Source organism: Pristis pectinata, chromosome 10 (genome assembly GCF_009764475.1).
Source record: "Pristis pectinata isolate sPriPec2 chromosome 10, sPriPec2.1.pri, whole genome shotgun sequence".
Taxonomy (NCBI): domain Eukaryota; kingdom Metazoa; phylum Chordata; class Chondrichthyes; order Rhinopristiformes; family Pristidae; genus Pristis; species Pristis pectinata.
In genome coordinates this window covers 10840236-10858640 of record NC_067414.1, presented here as the reverse complement: position 1 = coordinate 10858640, position 18405 = coordinate 10840236, and the positions used below count along the sequence as shown (strand labels likewise).

General features: G+C 39.6%; 1 protein-coding gene across 3 annotated transcripts in view; it reads right to left on the bottom strand.

The window, feature by feature from the left end:
* The window catches only part of lyst (lysosomal trafficking regulator), a 176873-nt gene that overhangs the window by 97119 nt on the left and 61349 nt on the right, over nt 1-18405 (bottom strand). For all 3 annotated transcript variants that reach the window (XM_052024060.1, XM_052024062.1, XM_052024061.1), the window contains 3 exons: nt 8543-10610; nt 4834-5839; nt 3208-3369 (listed from right to left, as the gene is read on the bottom strand). In XM_052024060.1, the coding sequence (XP_051880020.1) occupies nt 3208-3369; nt 4834-5839; nt 8543-10610 (3236 nt within the window). The remainder of the gene's footprint in view (nt 1-3207; nt 3370-4833; nt 5840-8542; nt 10611-18405) is intronic.

Genomic DNA, 18405 nt, shown 5'->3' with positions numbered 1-18405 from the left:
GTGCCAGTTCCGCACAGCACTGAATTCCCTGATCTTTCAAAAATTTATCTACTTCCTCTTCTAATACCTCCAAGAACCTAACCTCCACAACCCTCTGGTGTACAGAATTCTAGAGATTATTCACCTTTCACTGCCAAACAAAACAACACACCTCCTGATCTTGTGTCACATTTCCTTGCTTTTGAGGCTCTCCTACTAGTAGAAACAGCTCAGCAGGTATCCTGCCATGTTCCTTAGGATGTTAAGTGTTTCAATAAGATCACCCCTCATTTTTTTTAAACTCCTTTAGTTGCTCATGACAGACTTGTTATCCTAGGAAATAATATATCCTTTCTTAAATAAGGGGACCAAAACTGTACACAGTACTCTAGGTGTGGACTCACCCACACCCAAAATAATTGTAACAATACTTTCCCATTTCTGAACTCCAATCCCCTTGCAATGAAGTCTAATATGCATCTGCCTTCCACCAAAGTGCACGACCTCGCACTTTCCCACTTGCCAAGTTTTCACCCACTTATTCTATCTATATTCTGTGCAGAGCCAATATCCTCATCTTAACACGCACTCTCACCAATTTTAGTGCATTCAATATTAAAAAATTGAGGGCCAAGCACTAATCCTTGGGGCACTTCTCTAGTTACATCCTTCCAGACAGAAAAAGCCAATTTATTCCACCTTCCACAAAGCCATGCTGACACTGCTTGATTATCTTACAATTTTCTAAAGGACCTGCCATTACCTCCTTAATAATGGATTCCAGATCTTTCCTCAATGGCAAATGTTAGACAAATAGGCCTACTTTTCTTGTGTTCTGTCTCTCTGTTCTTGAATACAGGTGAACATTTGTGGTTTTCTGATCCACTGGGACCTCTCCAGAACCTAGGGAATTTAGGTAACTTACAACCAATGCATCCACTATCTCTATAGTCACTTCCTTTAAGACCCTATGATTAGGCCATCAGGTCCAAGAGACTTGTCATCCTTTAGCCCCATTAATTTGCCTAGTGATAGAGATTGTTTCAAATTCCTCCTTCCATAGCCCTGGATTATCATTGAGATGTTCTTAAGTGTTATCTAGTGTGAAGTCCAATCTAAAATAATTATTTAGAATCTCTGCCATTTCTCTATTCCATAGTTGTAAGAGTCACAGAGATACAACACAGAAACAAGTCATTTGGCCCACAGAGTCTGCAACAACCACCCATTTACACTCATCCTACATTAATCCCATTTTTATTCTCCCCACACTTTCATAAACCCCCTACTCCCCACTCCCCTCCCCCCCCAGATCCAATTCCTGAACTACACACTGGGGGCAATTTACAGTGGCCAATTAACCTATCACAGTCCCGGGGAGGACGTGCAGACTCCGCAAAGACAGCATCCAGGATCAGATTCAAAGCTAGGTTTCTGCTGCTGTGAGGCAGCAGCTGCACCACCATGCTGTTACCGTTCTTGTGGGAAATGTTACTAAGAGATGGTGTCCTACAATTTGTGCATCCTGTATTCTGTCCTCTGTCCATCCAGTTCATTTTCCCCAAACAGTAACAGGTGTATTTTTAGTTCTCTAGGACTTGTGCTCCAGAGTAATGCAGTAATCCAGTGTATTAGATGGCTCAATCCAGCTTGCCTCAGAGTCGTGAGCCACATCTAACTGCCTTCTACCTACCCACGCTCGTCCACCGTGGAACTCAATCACCAAAGCCAGCTCATGAGTGAGATCTCTGGAGTGCATAGCCTACCTAAAAAAAATGCAAGCCCAGCCCCAGAAATGTTTTGGCAGCTGGTTAAGGCACAACCTCACACTGACTGGATGTTAAAAGACTTTGAATGTCTGTGAAAACCGGTAACAATTATGCACTTAAAAAATAATCAAAAGCTATTAAAATTAATCATACTTTAAAAATGTTAAATCTGAATGGTAAAATAACGTTAAAATAATAATTAAATTTTTATTGACTTAGCAAAACAAAACAATTACATAAATATAAATTCAGTCAATTAATCTCAAAATGTACAATATCTGAAATTACCTACCTTCATTGGAGCTACTTCCCTCTACAGAAAGGAATGGAGTCACTGAAACTATGCCAAGTCACAACTGGCACAAGTTCAGCCGCCATATTTCTCACCATAAACTGTTGGGAGGCTGCAGGGTGTCAAAACCCCACTGCTAAATTTCATAAGGAGTTCAACAATGAAACGTGGTCAGAATGACAATACTGAGGACTTCAAGGCAGTCAGGATTCAAGTTCAAGCTAGTAGCCTTTAGAAGTGATTTGGATTGTAAATCTGGCTCTCCTTGTAAAAGTTATGCACCACTATTGTAAGAATACCCACCCCAGTCCTCCTCATTTAAGCTTCTTTTAAAACTACTGACTGATGTTTCAGCCAGCCTCCCCCTCCGTATCTTGTCGAATTAGAATTTCATTAACACCTCCATGAAGCACTTTGGAATGTTTCTCTCTTTATATAAACACAAATTGCTGCTGCCAAATCTGCCACGTCATGATGGACTTGCACAAGATAACATTGTTTAACAGAAAAAAAATGCATTCAAATGTTCCCAATAGCTCATCAAAGGGAGATGACTGGGTAAATCGTCTGTCAATTAAAGGGGGTGATCACAAGATTCATACATAGCTATCCTCCACTTACTGTATATTTTCCAGAGAAATTGGTGTTGTAACAGAGAGAAGTTGTGGTTTCTGTTTCCTGTGCTTTTCAAATAGGCTTGCAATGCTGAGAAATTAAAAGTTTCCTGTTTGCTGTGAGCCATACGTGCTGTCCAAACAACTCATTGGCTGACACAGTGTTATCAATAAACACTCAATATAAAACCAACATAAAATCACTTTGATAAGGACAAGTTAAACAGACTGTAAAATTCCTGCTGAATTTCAGACTTTTCTGTACATGCACAAATATGTATGGTCTTGGCAAGGTTAATACATATTGCATAATCAATCTATACAGCACTGCAACACCTCTGCTACCAACCCAAAGCTAAAAGCCTTTGAGGAATTATTTGTCCTTTCCTTACTCAAATAGCAAATAATCTGAAGACAATCAAACTAACTGCAGAGATCTTTGGTTAAGGTTGAGCACTATTTTATCAACATTTTAACAGTATGTACAACAAACAATTTAAATACACTACACGAAAGCTGCAGTATTTTACATAAATGCAAGCCAGGTTATCACCTTTTTCTTCCCTTGCTCAGCAGAACAGCCAACTGGAGTACTTCTTCCCAAAGCTACACATTGCAAAGAATCAAAGAGGGGCTTGGCTAGATGGGAATTAACAATGCCCGAATGAACAAGTAGGTCTCGAATTTCAGTCAATATTTCATCCACAGAAAGGTTCTGGAATTTAAGAGATAAAAATGTAAATTTCAAAAACAACATCCTTAACTCTGAAAATTCTCATTCTAAATCCCTCCATTTCCTTTAATATTCTATGATATTGCTTAAAACTAACCTTTTCAATCAAGCTTTTGACTATCTTAAGTAGCTAACTATCAAATTTTGTCTGCTAACACAATGCAGTGAATTGCTGTGGGAGGTTTTATCACGGTGCAGATATAATACATAAGCAAGCAGAGGATACTTCTTCCAAAAAAGCTGTCAAGCAGTTGCATTAATATTAATCAGATGGGATACTGTCATCCTCTAATAGGTGATGGGGGGGGGGGGGAGCGGGGTGGAAAGAGGTGTGGAGAAAGAGTTTGGTGTCTGCTTTTCTTTTTTTAGGAATGAATTGTGAACAGTTGCTGCATTGGTAAATAGAGGGCATCAGATCATCAAGAACAAACAGAGGTCAGAAGATTTTTTGTGCAGAATGTCATTACTGAAATAATGGTGGAAGAAAGATCATTGTCAGCATTGTAAAATGGAATAAAGTTTTTATTCTTTTTAAAAATAGTATGAAGGACAGAGGAATGAAACAACAAAGTAACTTCTTGTAAAAGGTGGGACAAGTAAAATCAACTTTCTTCAAAGCTGTAAAATTTTGTGATACCTATTCTGTCCCTCAATTTTATCACGTTACTCCTTAAATTCCCTCTTCCCCCAAAAAATTAGTTTCACATTTCAATATTTAGAATATCATAACTAAAATTTACATTGTTGTAAAATTTCAACATAATGGTGTACTTTAGCAAGAGGAAAAAGAATTAGTAGTAGAAGAGTTAGAATCGATAATGCAAATTATGGCCAATAAACAGGTTTTGAGCAGGAAACCTTTGAAAGCCTAAAGCCAAGGCAATGGAGATGGACACAGGGACAATTCTTAAGAAACTGGTTAAGGAAATGAAGTAGGGTTTATTAATGGAGCAGATTCACAACCACGAAGCTTCAGTAATCAAAAACATAAAAGCAGGCTTAATTTATTTAATTTTACACCTTTCAAGAGCATGTATTTTTGGTCACACGATAATAGCAAACAAAATTTTACGTTGAATTATCAAGTCAATACTGGATTGCATTTAAGCTCAATTTGTAAAGAGAATCCAGTGAATGCAAATAGTGCAATTCTGATAACCTTTTGCCTCCTTTCTCTGGACCCTGCAGGAAGCATGAAAGAGAACAAAATTAACTCCTCCATTTCACATCGTGTTCAACCAAGAGGGTATGTAACAGGTGACCATCTTCCAGGTCTCTACAAAACCCAAAAGCTCCAAGAGTTACAAGTGTAGACCAGAAGTGATTCCACTGCAATAACCTCCACCACAAAGCAACAAAATAGGATTTGTGGTGTAAAGGCTACTACACCAAGATGCATGTGCTACCATGCTGCTAGGAACCTAGACACATTAACGAAAAGTATACCTGCTGAGAAAGTTCCAAATCGGTTCTCCCAGAAGGAACCGAAGTGTGTAAGCAGATGGCTAGCAAAGCTTCCAGCAACCTGATGCTCTGCAATGCCCATTCCTCCTCTGTTCTATTTTGCTCTGGCTCCATAAAATCCCAATCTTCATCACCTTCCAGAGCAATACTCTGCTCGTCCGATTGATCTGATGATTCTTGAACAATTTCAGACTCTGATTTAGTTGATTCTTCACTATTGTTGACATCTGATGCATCTTTTTTGGCTATGAGATTTGATGATGAATGCAAGGAAGTTTCAAATTGCTCTTGATTTTCGCACTGAGTAAACGTTCTTACTTTGTTTTCTTTTTCATTGTCCATGATTGTTTTGGATAACCTCTGAATGATGATCGTCATCAATCTACGACAGGCCTCCAGACCACCTAGTTTATGGAACTGTTTCTGGAACACTATATCTTTCAAGTAGATTGAACGACATACAGACCACACATCTGCTGCATGTCTGATCTGCTCTTTTGAAGGTAAAACAACACTGTCTGGTGATAAATGAGGAAGCACATCACCCAGAGGCTCACTGGCTGTGCTATCGTAGCCTGAGGTGTCTTCAGAATCGTTAGCAGAGTCACGATCAGATTCAGGCTCTTGACTGATACACATAAATGCAACACAGAGAAACAGGTTTATCACATTTAGATGGATGTCTACATTTTTGACTTTCTTCTTCTTGGGGTGCGATTCTTTCAGAACAGCATAAAACCTACTTAAGCTCTGCTGCATCTCATTTTTATGCGGTGCAGTATGTTGGCTACTTGCAGTATCACTGGGGTTCAGAGTAGAGTCCTCTGTACTAGTCTCTTCATCCACTTCTCCATCTATACGTTGATCTCCAAGGCACAGGATTAAAGTTTCAAAAACCATCAGTGCACTGGATCGAACACAGTCTAGATAAATTAATTCTGTCATTTGATTTAATCCACTGCAGCTCAAAAAGAGGCTCCTGACTAGCCTGTAAAACAAACACATTTTCTTCATGCAAAACAGACTTTATAACCAACTTTACATTGATATACAATCTTTCAAGTAGAAATCAAAATTCATGTGAGGTTCAATAGTAGCTAAGAAAAATTAAAGTAGGTTGACATTATTTGAATAGAATGAAGATGACTGACAAAATAAAGTGCTCTGATTGTTTCATTTTTTTGTGTGTGCTGTCCTTTTATATAATATAGTTCATTGAATGGAACCATCTGATCTGACAAACACATCACCTAATTAAAGAGTGAAATGTGTGCTTTAAATTGTATTAAAACTATTGTTGTCATTATATAGTCTCACATCACATACATGAAACTAAATAACTCCCAGATAACGACAATCCATCCAATTTGAAAACATATGCCCTCAGAACCTCTTACTGCTAAATAAGGGAGGGGGATTTGGGGAGGGAGAGAGACGAGCAGAGAAACAGAGAGAGAAAGCTTGACCTCTTCTGGAAACAGAACCTTAATCAGATGTCCAGGCTCAGTTCCATTAATTAAATTTGTTTTTCCCCATCACCTACTCCAGCCACCTGCTCTGGGTCTGGGAAAACTGTTTAAACTGCGCAGATGGAAACTTGGTTCACTCTGGGTCTGACTGGATTCAGATCCAATAATATGTTTACTCATCTTTCCTGTCATTTTAGAACTCACTCTGGTTCATTTCACAACAGCTTGATCACCAAGAATCCAAGTGAAGAGTGAACTACAGTTAAACCTAGATCAAATCCAGATCTACTCTAAGCATCTCTGTTCTTGCAATATCCCATCCAAAAAATCTATTCTTGTTGTGTAAGCATAACTATGTGCAGTAAAGCTATCTATCTGTTAATGGGCTACATACACAGTGCAGAAATGGCATACCAATGAAAAGCAGGGACTCAGCATTTACAAATCCTAGTTATGGAAGGAAACAAAAAACCCAAGGATTGCAGGATGGTACTGAGATACAATGGCAAGATGGATTTGAACACAATAATGATTTTAAAATCATAAATGCTTGTAAAAGCAAAGCATTTTTTAATCAGAGTATTTAAAGGCAAAGTGGTTTCTTTGTCCCACTCAAAAAAGTTAGTATTTTAATTTTGTTTAGTTGTGCGATTAAAATATAACTAACTCACTATTAATCACAATTTGCTTTTCTACCCCAATTGTTTGAATGTTCTACTACTTTTCGCAAGTCTGTCTGACCATCCAAAGTGAAACAAAGTTTCTTTCAATCTGCAGCCTCATTACAATCACCCACATATTTAGCACATCAAGACACACTCCAGTCCACTTGTAGCAAGAACTTATCATGCGTGAAATTTCACTCATATATGCCTGGCCATTAACGCCAAAGGAAAAAAAAATCAAAAAATTTAACCCAGTCTGCAGAGGAAATTATTTTTGTTACTTATTTAGATTTCCAGCATTTGAAATCTAACCCTGACTCTCCAACATAAAGTATTACAGCAGATAAAATTGATCTTAAAACTGAATGTACATTAATCTCTATCTTCAACTGCACAATTGAAAATTAGCAATTATTGCAAAGTGATCAATACTATTTTCAGGAATGATTCTCTGCATTCAGTTTTAGTATTACATAACTCTCAAACCAAATAGAACAGAAAATCAATAAAATCTCTGGTCTAGAATTTTTTTCATAGTACCTCTACTCCCCAAGTGGATCTAAATTAAAAGGAAAACAGCAGGCTTTAATTTTTCTTTTGAAATCACAATTGAACATATCACAATACGAAAATTAACATTTTAGAGGTCAGAATGAATCATAACCTTGCATTGAATAAAAAGCAGCATGGACTCAAAAGACACAAAAATGAAGTAACCCTAAAAACCAAAATGTAGGAATTAATTTGCATACATGGAACAATTCTGTTTGATGACTACTGATTGATACTGCCCGAGGTGGCTGCATGAAGGTCTACCTTCTGGTGCTACTGCTCTGTTCCCAGTATTGCAATAATGCACCATCAGCAAAATATCAAATAACTGCCAAGTTTCAGCCACTGCTGAGCAGCACTATTACTTTCCATGTCGCTTTGAGCATGCAGTTTCTACTGAACTACTGACCCCACCTCCAAGGGTTTACTTTCTGAGGAAGCACTCAGCATCATGGTTAGTTAAGAATTAACATATCCTAGCATTCTAGTGGTTCAGTGTCCTTCAGTGAGAGAATCCAACACTCATGATATTTTCATCTCAGTCTGAAAATGTAGGTATATGGATACCACATGACCACAGAGCAACTTTACTGCAAAGTGACCACAATGTTATCCCTTTATAAATTTCTTCTTACAAACTTATCAAATGGGAAATCCAGGACTGAAACTTTGGGCAGAAATTGCAAATAATTTACGCCAAATAGCACAATAACTCAAAATCTAAACTTCAAAAGAACAAAAAATAGTAATGGCCACCACATTGTATTCATTTTTAATTTCATTTTCTGTGTTCTTAGCTTAGTCAGTAAAATACAGAATGATTACTACGCTACCTCTCACATCCCCGGACAACACTTGAAAACCTTCTGCTTCAGAGACAGAAATGCTGCCTCTGAGTCAGGGTGATTTTTTTTAAAAAGTATATCAGTTGTTTGCTCTCATTTTTGTTACAACTTGCATCCTTCTCAAAATGTATCATACTAAAACAGAAAAAGGCTTACTCACTTGGATTTAAAGAGTGAAGGCAACGTGTGCAGGTGAAGTTGAAGAACGTCCCGAGACAAATATCTGATGTGGTGATTATATACTTGGGCAGAGGGTGTTGTTACTCTTAGCTGCTGTCCATAGTGACATAGCTCCACTCCCTTTTGAAGCACAGTGTTAAAGATGTGAGTGTAAAGTTGCCATTTAACCACAGCATTGCCTTTTTGGATTAGGTAACATATATGGCTGGCAACTTGCAAACTCAGCTGTGTGTCTTCAATGAAAAGAAGATCTTGGTAAGCTTCCAAAGCCTCCCAAGTCCACATAATGTCTCTGGACCCTCCATTTGGTAAAATACCATCTGATCGTAAATTGGGGTTGGCAAGACTGGATGAAGAACCAATGTCTATGATACCTCCATGTAGAACCTCCGCAATATCAGGTGTCTGACTACTGTCAATAGTGCAAATATTACAGCTTGCACGTTTCATTTTCTCTGAAATCTCCCCACCCCCAAGCTGCTCAAGGATAAATTTACTCAGAATATTCAAGATAGGCAGTTGACAGTTTTTTAAAGTTTGTGATTTCATGGCATAAAGCATGGGGGCAATGACAGATCTTGGCTCCATGCAACAGCAAATTCCCACAGAATGCACACCTGATAAAATTTGCACACAAGTGCTACTCAAGCTAACTTCTTGCAGCAAACGCAGACACTGGTGAACACACACTGCAATACAGCAACAGCGACTGGGATAGCAAATTTCACCATCTAATGCTGTGTCAAAAGGATTTTTGGACTGCTGGTATTTGAATGCTGCAACAGGGAGACCAGACAGGTCTCTGTGGTGGTGCATGAATTGAGAATATTCACATCGCCTGTGCCTCTTGCGTGTACAAACAGACTGATGGAGTTGTTCTGACTTTACTTTCTTGACAATGCTGATTATTTTCATGACATTACCAATCAGCAATTTGATATGTTCTGCTGCCTCTTTAGACAGGGGTTCACCTTTTGTAATTAACTTTTCCATCTCAAGCACTGTACTTTCAAATAGTTCAAAGCCATGGTGCTGTGTAAACTCATGGACAAGGTCCATGGCCTGACTGAAGAAGAAAGGATTAGTGGAAGCTGATTGCAGGGTACAAATTAGAATTTGCAAAACTACCTCGAGTAACTCAGGTAGCAAAAGCAATTTATGATGAGAAGATGAGAAAGAAATATCTCTGCTGAGCTCTTGCAGAGTCTTCTTTGGCTGTGGAACAAAAGGATCTGGGCGCTTTTCAATGCAATTCTTAATCTTCAGTGTTGCCCTCAGCAAGTCTACAATATTTCTTCTAAGTGTATCTGGCATGTTACTTCTATAATTTATTTCAACTGACATCAGGTGTAACACAGTTCGTAGAAGCATTCTTTGAACCAGGGCTGCAGGTTCTGTTGTCCATCCTGTAGCGACTTCCTCAGCTTCAGATATATTACTATTGCAGCAGTCCCCAAACCCTGCCAAAAATTCTGTTAATGTGGGAACTACACTAGCTGCTAAAGCTGGATTGTGATTTAAGGCCATGTCAAACTTGCAAACTTTTTCTAACAGAGACAATAAAATGTGACAAAGATCAAATGGAGTATTTGCTACTCTACTTAAAATGGATGACTCCATGTCTACTTCTTCCAAAATGGCAGCACATTCTGAACTTGGGCTATCTTGTGCTACTTCACTGACTCTCAAGGATGTGAGCAGAGAGCTCCTGGGGGAGCTAAAGTCCTCTCTTGGCTGACGGGTTACAAAAGGCTGTAAAGTCTGCCGTCGTCTTTGTCTGATCATGACTGAATTGTCGTCACCCGAACTAGTGTCAGAATCAGATGTAGAAAGTGGGACTTTCCTTGCATCCCTCAAGGTGTAGCACTGAGCATTTCTACGTTGTCGCCTAGTCTTCCAGTTGCTGGTGCTACATCTTGATGGTACCTGAGCATATAAAACTAAGCTTCCATCTGGTGTGCAACCTGTTTTTTCCTGAGGAGATTTGGATGCAGAATATTTGGTCTCTTTGGTAAACAGAAGATCTTCTAGTGCAGATAGATTATAATCTACAAAGCAAAAAAAAAGAACAATTATGGCACAAAATGCTTTAACATAACTTGTAGATATCAATAGAAAACATTAGCACAAAACAAACAGGCGAGGGAACAACAGATTAAAAAAACTATGCAACTTTTCATATAGTTATACAATTCCATAAATTACTGATATGCAGCTTGCAAGCAACCATGACTATAACTGTTACATGATAATAGAAATTAGTCATTATAATTCATTGCAAAATGCTTCCATACAAAAGTAGTAATGAAAAATTGTTGAGCTGTAACAGGTTCCTTTATGTTCCAAGTCCAGCAACAGATACCTATTTTGTGGGTAAAGTTGTGCTGATATTCATTAATTCTCCTCTTCATTGAAACAGTATTTACTGTGTCCATGATAAAACTATTGCACCAATCTTGCAACACATTTTTAACTGAAACCTCTGGCCCTTTATTTGTAACCTTGTACAACATTTTAATATTTTGTTTGATGCATTGTTTTTAATTATCTATCTTACATGGTCTTCCCTATTAACAAAATAGTTATATTATGTATTTTTCAGAAACATCTGAAAGAGTGTTATGAAAAATGTGTAATGCCGTGACTCATATGGGCAAGCAGAACAGTTACTAAGTGCAAAGCAAGATCTCACAAACATTTTCCCTCACCACTCCTCCTCTCCTCTTTATACTGGCCATCATCCCTCTCCTACTCTTAGTCCTGATGCAGGGTTTCGATCTGAAATATCAACAATTCTCAGCCCCACAGATTCTGCTCAACCTGCTGAGCTCCTCCAGCAGAGTATTTGTTGTTCTTTTCCAGTAATGTTGAATGTCGAAGAAACATTAACCAAACTATTGGCTGTAACTTGAAAAACTTGTGATTTTCTTCAAAAAGTGCAAGTGCATTTTTAACAGCTACCAGCAGGGAAGATGCAGTCAATACCTCTGATTGATGTCATCTCATTGAGTGACAGCTTCCCTAATCAGGTGGCACTCCCATGATACTCTTTAAATTCTTACCTTCACCTACCTAGGCCCCATGCTATAAAATTGTTTACTATGCTTCTTCAGCTGCCTCTCCTCCTTTATGACCCTCCTAAAAAGCCACTTCTTTGACCAAGCTGGACAATGTTATATATTCTTCTTTTTCCTGTTATCCAAATATTTCTGATTGTGCCTTTTTCAAGGACAGTATATTTTTCAATCTTAAAAGGTGCCTTGTAGGAAACTCACTAAATTGCATAGGTTAAAAGGAGGAATTTACAAAGTACCATATAGGAAGGCAAAACCATGGCAGAAGGCATCCAATGATTTAAAAAAAAACACCCGGAGCAGAAGCTGACCTTTCCTTTTTTGGATTCAATCCTTTTAAGCCTGCCTCATGCTAACAATTTATTAATGTCAATGGTCAATGCTGCTGCCCTACAAATGATTAGGTCAAATTACCCAATGGTCACACAAGCATAATATAAAGAATGGACCAGAACAAGAATGTGACAAAAAAATTAGAGGGGAAGAAGTCCAATAGATATCTATTAGGGCATATTCAGGCACTCCAACTATATCCTTTGTACAGGTCCTCCCTAGGTTACGGCAGGGTTCCTTTCCTGTGAACTGTTCATAACACAAACAGTTCACAAGTTGGGAAAGTGGCCGCGAATCAAGTTCCCACATGACTGAAGACGCCTGTAGTCCCGCAGCAGACTGCTGATCTCCCAAATGCTCGTTCAAATGCACGGCCTGTACATGAGTCGGGCATTTGTAAGCTGGGGAGGACCTGTAAATGAGAGCACATACATGCTGAGTTGTACAAATATGAGTACTTCACTCTTGTAACAGCTATTTAAATGGGGCATGCATAACCTCAGCATCCAAATAGTGATCAATTATGTTTTAAACATGTTCAAAAGTCCAATGGATGCCTGACATCCTTTGCCGTATCTCTTAAGTGATATCATACCAAGAATACTACCTCCAAAAGCTACTATTGCTCTTTCCTAAATCTGACCCATTTCTAAAGTTACACTGATATGAAATTAAAATAATTTTGCAGCATTACTGAACTAAACTTTGTAAACGTAAGTAATTAAATAAATAAACCTGGAATTTTAAAAAGTTAGTACTTTTTAAATGGTAACCATGAAACCACCAGATTATGGTGGAATAAATCAAAGTGGCTCATTACGTGACATTCAGATAATAAATGTCAAGCCACATACCAGGCAATGATCATTTCCAACAAGAAATTCTAACCACCTCCACTTGACATTCAACAGTATTACTATCACCAAGTCCCCCCCCATCAACATCTTCATTATCCTAAACAGAAACTCAACAGGACAATCACAAATATTGTGGCTACAAGGTCAGATCAGAAACTACGTATCATATGGCAAGTGGCTCAACTTCAGACATCATAAAGGCTTTCCATCATCTATGTGGCAGAAGTCAGCAGTGTGATGGACTTGCCTGCATGAGTACGGCTCCACCAACACGAGAAGTTTGACTACAAATAGGATCAAGCAGCCACTTAACTAGCACCTCATTCACCACCTTAAACATTCATTCTCTCCACCTTTGGAGCACCCATGGGTGTCACATGTACCATCTATACTATACTCCACTCCTACATCTGTCACCTCTACTATTAAGAACAGCAAGCACATAGGAACATTTCCGCCTCCAAATAAGATCTCTTTATTAGTCATGTGTACATCAAAACACACAGTGAAGTGCATCTTTTGCGTAGGGTGTTCTGAGGGCAGCCCGCAAGTGTCGCCACGCTTCCGGCACCAACATAGCATGTCCACAACTTCCTAACCCATATGTCTTTTGGAAAGTGGGAGGAAACCTGAGCACCCGGAGAAAACCCACGCAGACACAGGGAGAATGTACAAACTCCTTACGGACAGCAGGCCAGAATTGAACCCGGCTCGCTGGCGCTGTAATAGCATTATGCTAACCGCTGCACTACTGTGCCTGCCCAATACTCTAAGTGCGGCCTCACCAGCATCCCATACAACCGCACCATGACCTCCCAACTTTTATACTCAATGCCCTGACTGATGAAGGCCAGCGTGCCAAAAGGCTACGTCACCACCCTGTCTACTTGTGACCCCACTTTCAGGGAACCATGTACTTGAACCCCAAGGTCCCTTCGTTCTGCAACACGCCCCAATGTTCTACCATTCACCATGAAAGCCCTACTTCGATATGGCTTTCCAAATTGCAACACCTCGCACTTACCCGAATTAAACTCCATTTGCTATTCCTTGGCCCACTTACCCAGCTGATCAAGATCCCCCTGTAGTTCTTCACCGTCCACTATACCTCCTATTGCACTTCACTCCAACTTGAAAATATGTCATCATTCCTTCACTACATATCTAAGTCCTGGAACTCCCCACTCAACATTGTGAGAGTATCTCCACAAGGAGGACTGTGGTGGTTCAAGGTGTTTACCACAGCCTTCAAAACAATTGTGGATGTGCAATAAATTCTGGCATTTTCAGGAATACCCATGTCCCTTAAATAAGTAAAATAATCAACATAATTTAGGAAAGAAATCTGCCATCCTTAACACCCTTTGAAATGGATACTCAGATCAAGAACAATTAACATAGAACAGTACCGCACAGCATGGGCCCTTCAGCCCACAATGTTGTGCCGACCTATATCAACCTACTCCACGATCAATCTAACCCTTCCCTCCTATACAGCCCATAACCCTCCATTTTTCTTACACACATGCCTATCTAAGAGTCTCTTAATATCTCCCTACCACCACCCCCAGCAGTGAGTTCCAGACACCCACCACTCTGTAAAAACAACCTACCTTTGACATCTCCCATAAACTTTCCTCCGCTCACTTTACACTGATGTCATCTGGCATTGGCCATTGCTGCCCCGGGAAAAAGGTGCTGGCTGTCCACTCCATCTATGCCCCTCAATCTTATACACCTCTATTAAGTCACCTCTCATCCTCCTGTACTCTAAAGAGAAAAGCCCTAGCTTGCTCAACTTTCCTCATAAGACATGTTCTCTAATCCAGGCAGAATCCTGGTAAATCTCCTCTCCACCCTCTCTGAAGCTTCCACAGCCTTCCTATAATGAGGTGACCAGAACTGAACACAATGCTCTAAGTGTGGTCTAACCAGAGTTTTGTAGAGCTACAACATTACCTCTCAGATCTTGAACTCAATCCCCTGACTAATGAAGGCCAGCACACCATACACCTTCAGGGTGGACAATAAATTTTAGACAGGTCAAAGTTGTTCCATCCATGAATGAATAAAAAAAAAAGTTCGAAAGACAATTTGCAATAATCCTCGATAATTATTCTGCTGAATAATTACTGCATACTCAGCTAAAGAAAATTAGAACACATAGAAAATTAACTTTATGGTTTTAATCACATCATAGTCTTAATAACAACTGTGAATCATTCAGCCTAGATGGTTATGACTTCACGTTTAAGGTATGAATTTCACACTACCAAATCAAAAGGTAAAAAAAAATGAACATTCAAACGTGGATATTACAAAATGATTTGTCGCTCAACATCTGCATGGAAGCGAGGGGCTTGGAGGGTTACGGGCCAAATGCAGGCAACTGAGACCAGAAGGGAGGATACTGCAGTCGGCACGGACCAGTTGGGCCAAATGGCCTGTTTCCATGCTGTATTACTCTTATGAATCTAAAGCAGCTCGATATGTTAGAGGTTCTAATGTTCTCTTGCTATTAACTTGGGCAGCACAAACAGAAGCAATGATACAAACTTCATTTATAATGTCATTAATAACATAAAAGTAAAATTAATACATTGGCTATGTCAATATTAAAGCTAGAGAACATACTTCCTTCCCCAAAACACAACTTCCATCCTTGCATTCCACTGAAAGTAACATTTTTATCCACTATTTACTTATCAGTCTGTTGCCTTTACATAATACCAAAACCCCTCCTGTTCCTGTATCCTACCAGCCATTGAATTCTTACATTTCTGCTTGGCTTGGAAATTTTCTCAAACTTCCCCCTTTGTTTTGAACATTTTCTGTCCAACTCCAAGCAAGCTTCTTAGACTTCAACATCAGCATCCACCACAAACACCCCTCAACCCGCTCCCACTTCGAAGGCTGGTAGACCAGGGCCTATCCCAGTCTTAGTCATAGTCCACTGACTTCAATTTTGCCAACATTTCCATTATTGGCCATTGATCCTTGATTCCAGCCCATTTACTCCTGCAAGTCATTTTTTGACTCATTTATTATCAATCTCAACCTAAGCACATTAATTTTTGATGCATTAAATCTCTTCCTGGCAATGCTCAGCTTCATCATGAAAATCCTAGCCCTGCTTTCAAAGGAAAATTGTGTTCCTTTTTATCTACAGCAAGAGATTTAATCTAAAGTATAAAGAGACATTCTGATCATGTGTAAAATTCTAAATGCTTGATTATGATCATTGACTTGCCTGAGATTGTGAAGATGATATGAAACCAAATAAAATAGATGGGCCTTTAAAAATGGAAATCAAGATTCAAGAAACATTTGACATCTCTAGAAACATGAAATGATTTTCAACAGATTGCAACAACTCCTTTAGTTGAACAGGACTGAACGTTAAAAGAAAGATTTGGTTACAGAAATTTTGAACAGCAAATGATTTCCCTCAAAAGCTTTGTCATCTAAAGATATCTTTATTAGTCACACGTACATTAAAACACAGTGAAATGCATCTTTTGCGTAGAGTGTTCTGGGGGCAGCCCGCAAGTGTCGCCATGGTTCTGGCGAAAACAGCATGCCCACAACTTCCTAGCCCGTACATCTTTGGAACATGGGAGGAAACTGGAGCACCCGGAGAAAACCCACGCAGACACAAGGAGAACGTACAAACTCCTTACAGACAGCAGCCGGAATTGAACCTGGGTCTCTGGCACTGTAATAGCGTTACGCTAACCGCTACACTACTGTGTGGTCAAGAAACTTATCAAGAAACAGTGAAGAGTATGCCTTTAAACAAAGGGAGAAATACCAAAACTATAAAAACAAAATCTGAAAGCAGCTGTTATAATATATCCCAAAGTTATTCTTGAAATTTTGCTTGCAGAAATTTCCTTTAGCTTTAAATTCCTAAATTTAATTTCAGGCACTGCTTTACCAAAGACTTTAGTGGTAAAATCCTGGAACTGGAAAGATTAGATTCCCTTCATTACATTCTATAGAGAACGCATCTGGTACTGTCAGAAATACTGCTAGCAAACAAAGCATTTGCAGCTGGAGCTCAGAATGGCACTGATATAAATAAATCTTCAATCTTCTTAGCAGAATCAACAAAAAGCAAAACAACACTAAAAAGGCTTAAACCTATCAAATTAAATAGCCAATTGCATTTTGCCAAAGAACACTGAAGTCTATAGATGAATCATGCATTTGGCATATAACTTGGGTCATTCACTGCTACATCTGATATTTCTCAAGCTAGAGAGAATTCTAAGTTCCTGACTAGCTATCCAGCACAAATTAGTTGAGCCAATTAGAAGATTATCTTAGAGTCAAAATGGTTAAAGAAGTGAGTTGGGGGAAAAGGCAGTAGTCACATGGATATTTGCAGATTCTTTTTGGGACAGTCCCTGGGGATCAAGGACAACTTGTTTCCTCTAGTTCTGAGAGTTCTAAGCTGTCTGACGAGGCAAATATGGGATCTGCATACTCTATCATTGGTGGAACAGGAGGTGCTTGACAGAGTGGGCAGGTGAGTACCTCTAAGCATTGGAGTACTCCTGATGCTGCCTTTGCAAAATCCTCCAAATTCACTGGCAGCATAACCAAACCAACATCACCATCCTCTCCAGGAAGAGGCTCATCTCAGGCGGTTCCAATGGGCAGGCCACATTGATTGCATGTCTGACACTAGAATCCCCAAACATGCACTCTATCCTGAGCTCTATCAGGGCAAGGGATGAGCAGAAGGACATAGATTCCCAAGAGTCAGCAGGCTTTGAAGGCATCCTGAATTGTTTCCTAAGGCAACAACAGCTCAAAATGAAGCAGAAGGACATGGGATGGCAAAGAACCTTGAATTCCTTTGTCAGGAGTACACAGAACCCCAGTGAAAATAACAGAAGGTGCTCACCACCTCTCTTACTACTCACCATCAAACACAACCTGCCCCATGTACGTAGAGTCTTTAGGGTGCTCACTGGCCTCATATGGTAACCCAAGGAATAGCCCAATCACCTGTCACTGAATGAAGTCAATAGGGATCTACACCAGCTGTATGATCACACTTGCAATTCTGTACATGTGGGCAGAAGCACTTCATTTGTAGATGTTTATGAGTAAGCTAAAGAACAGGCCTCGCAAATATGAAGGAAATAAATTTCTGGGATCAAGTGCGGCACAAAAGGTAGAAGCAAAAAGCAGAAAATGCTGGAAACACTCAGGTCAGACATCACCTGTGGAAAGAGAATCAGAATTAATGTTTCAGATCGAAGACCCTTCATCAGACTTGCATTTCTGTTTGCGTTTCAAACCTCATAACATCCCAAAGCACTGTACAGCTGATCGAGGACCAAGTGTTACAGCCGCTGCAATGTAGGGCAGGCACGGTAGCACAGTGGTTAGCGTAATGCTATTACGGTGCCAGCAACCTGAGTTCAATTCCCGCCGCTGTCCGTAAGGACTTCTCCCCACGACTGTGTGGATTTCCTCCAGGTGTTCCAGTTTCCTCCCACATTCCAAAGATGTACAGGTTAGGAAGTTGTGGGCATGCTATGTTGGCGCCGGAAGAGTGGTGACAT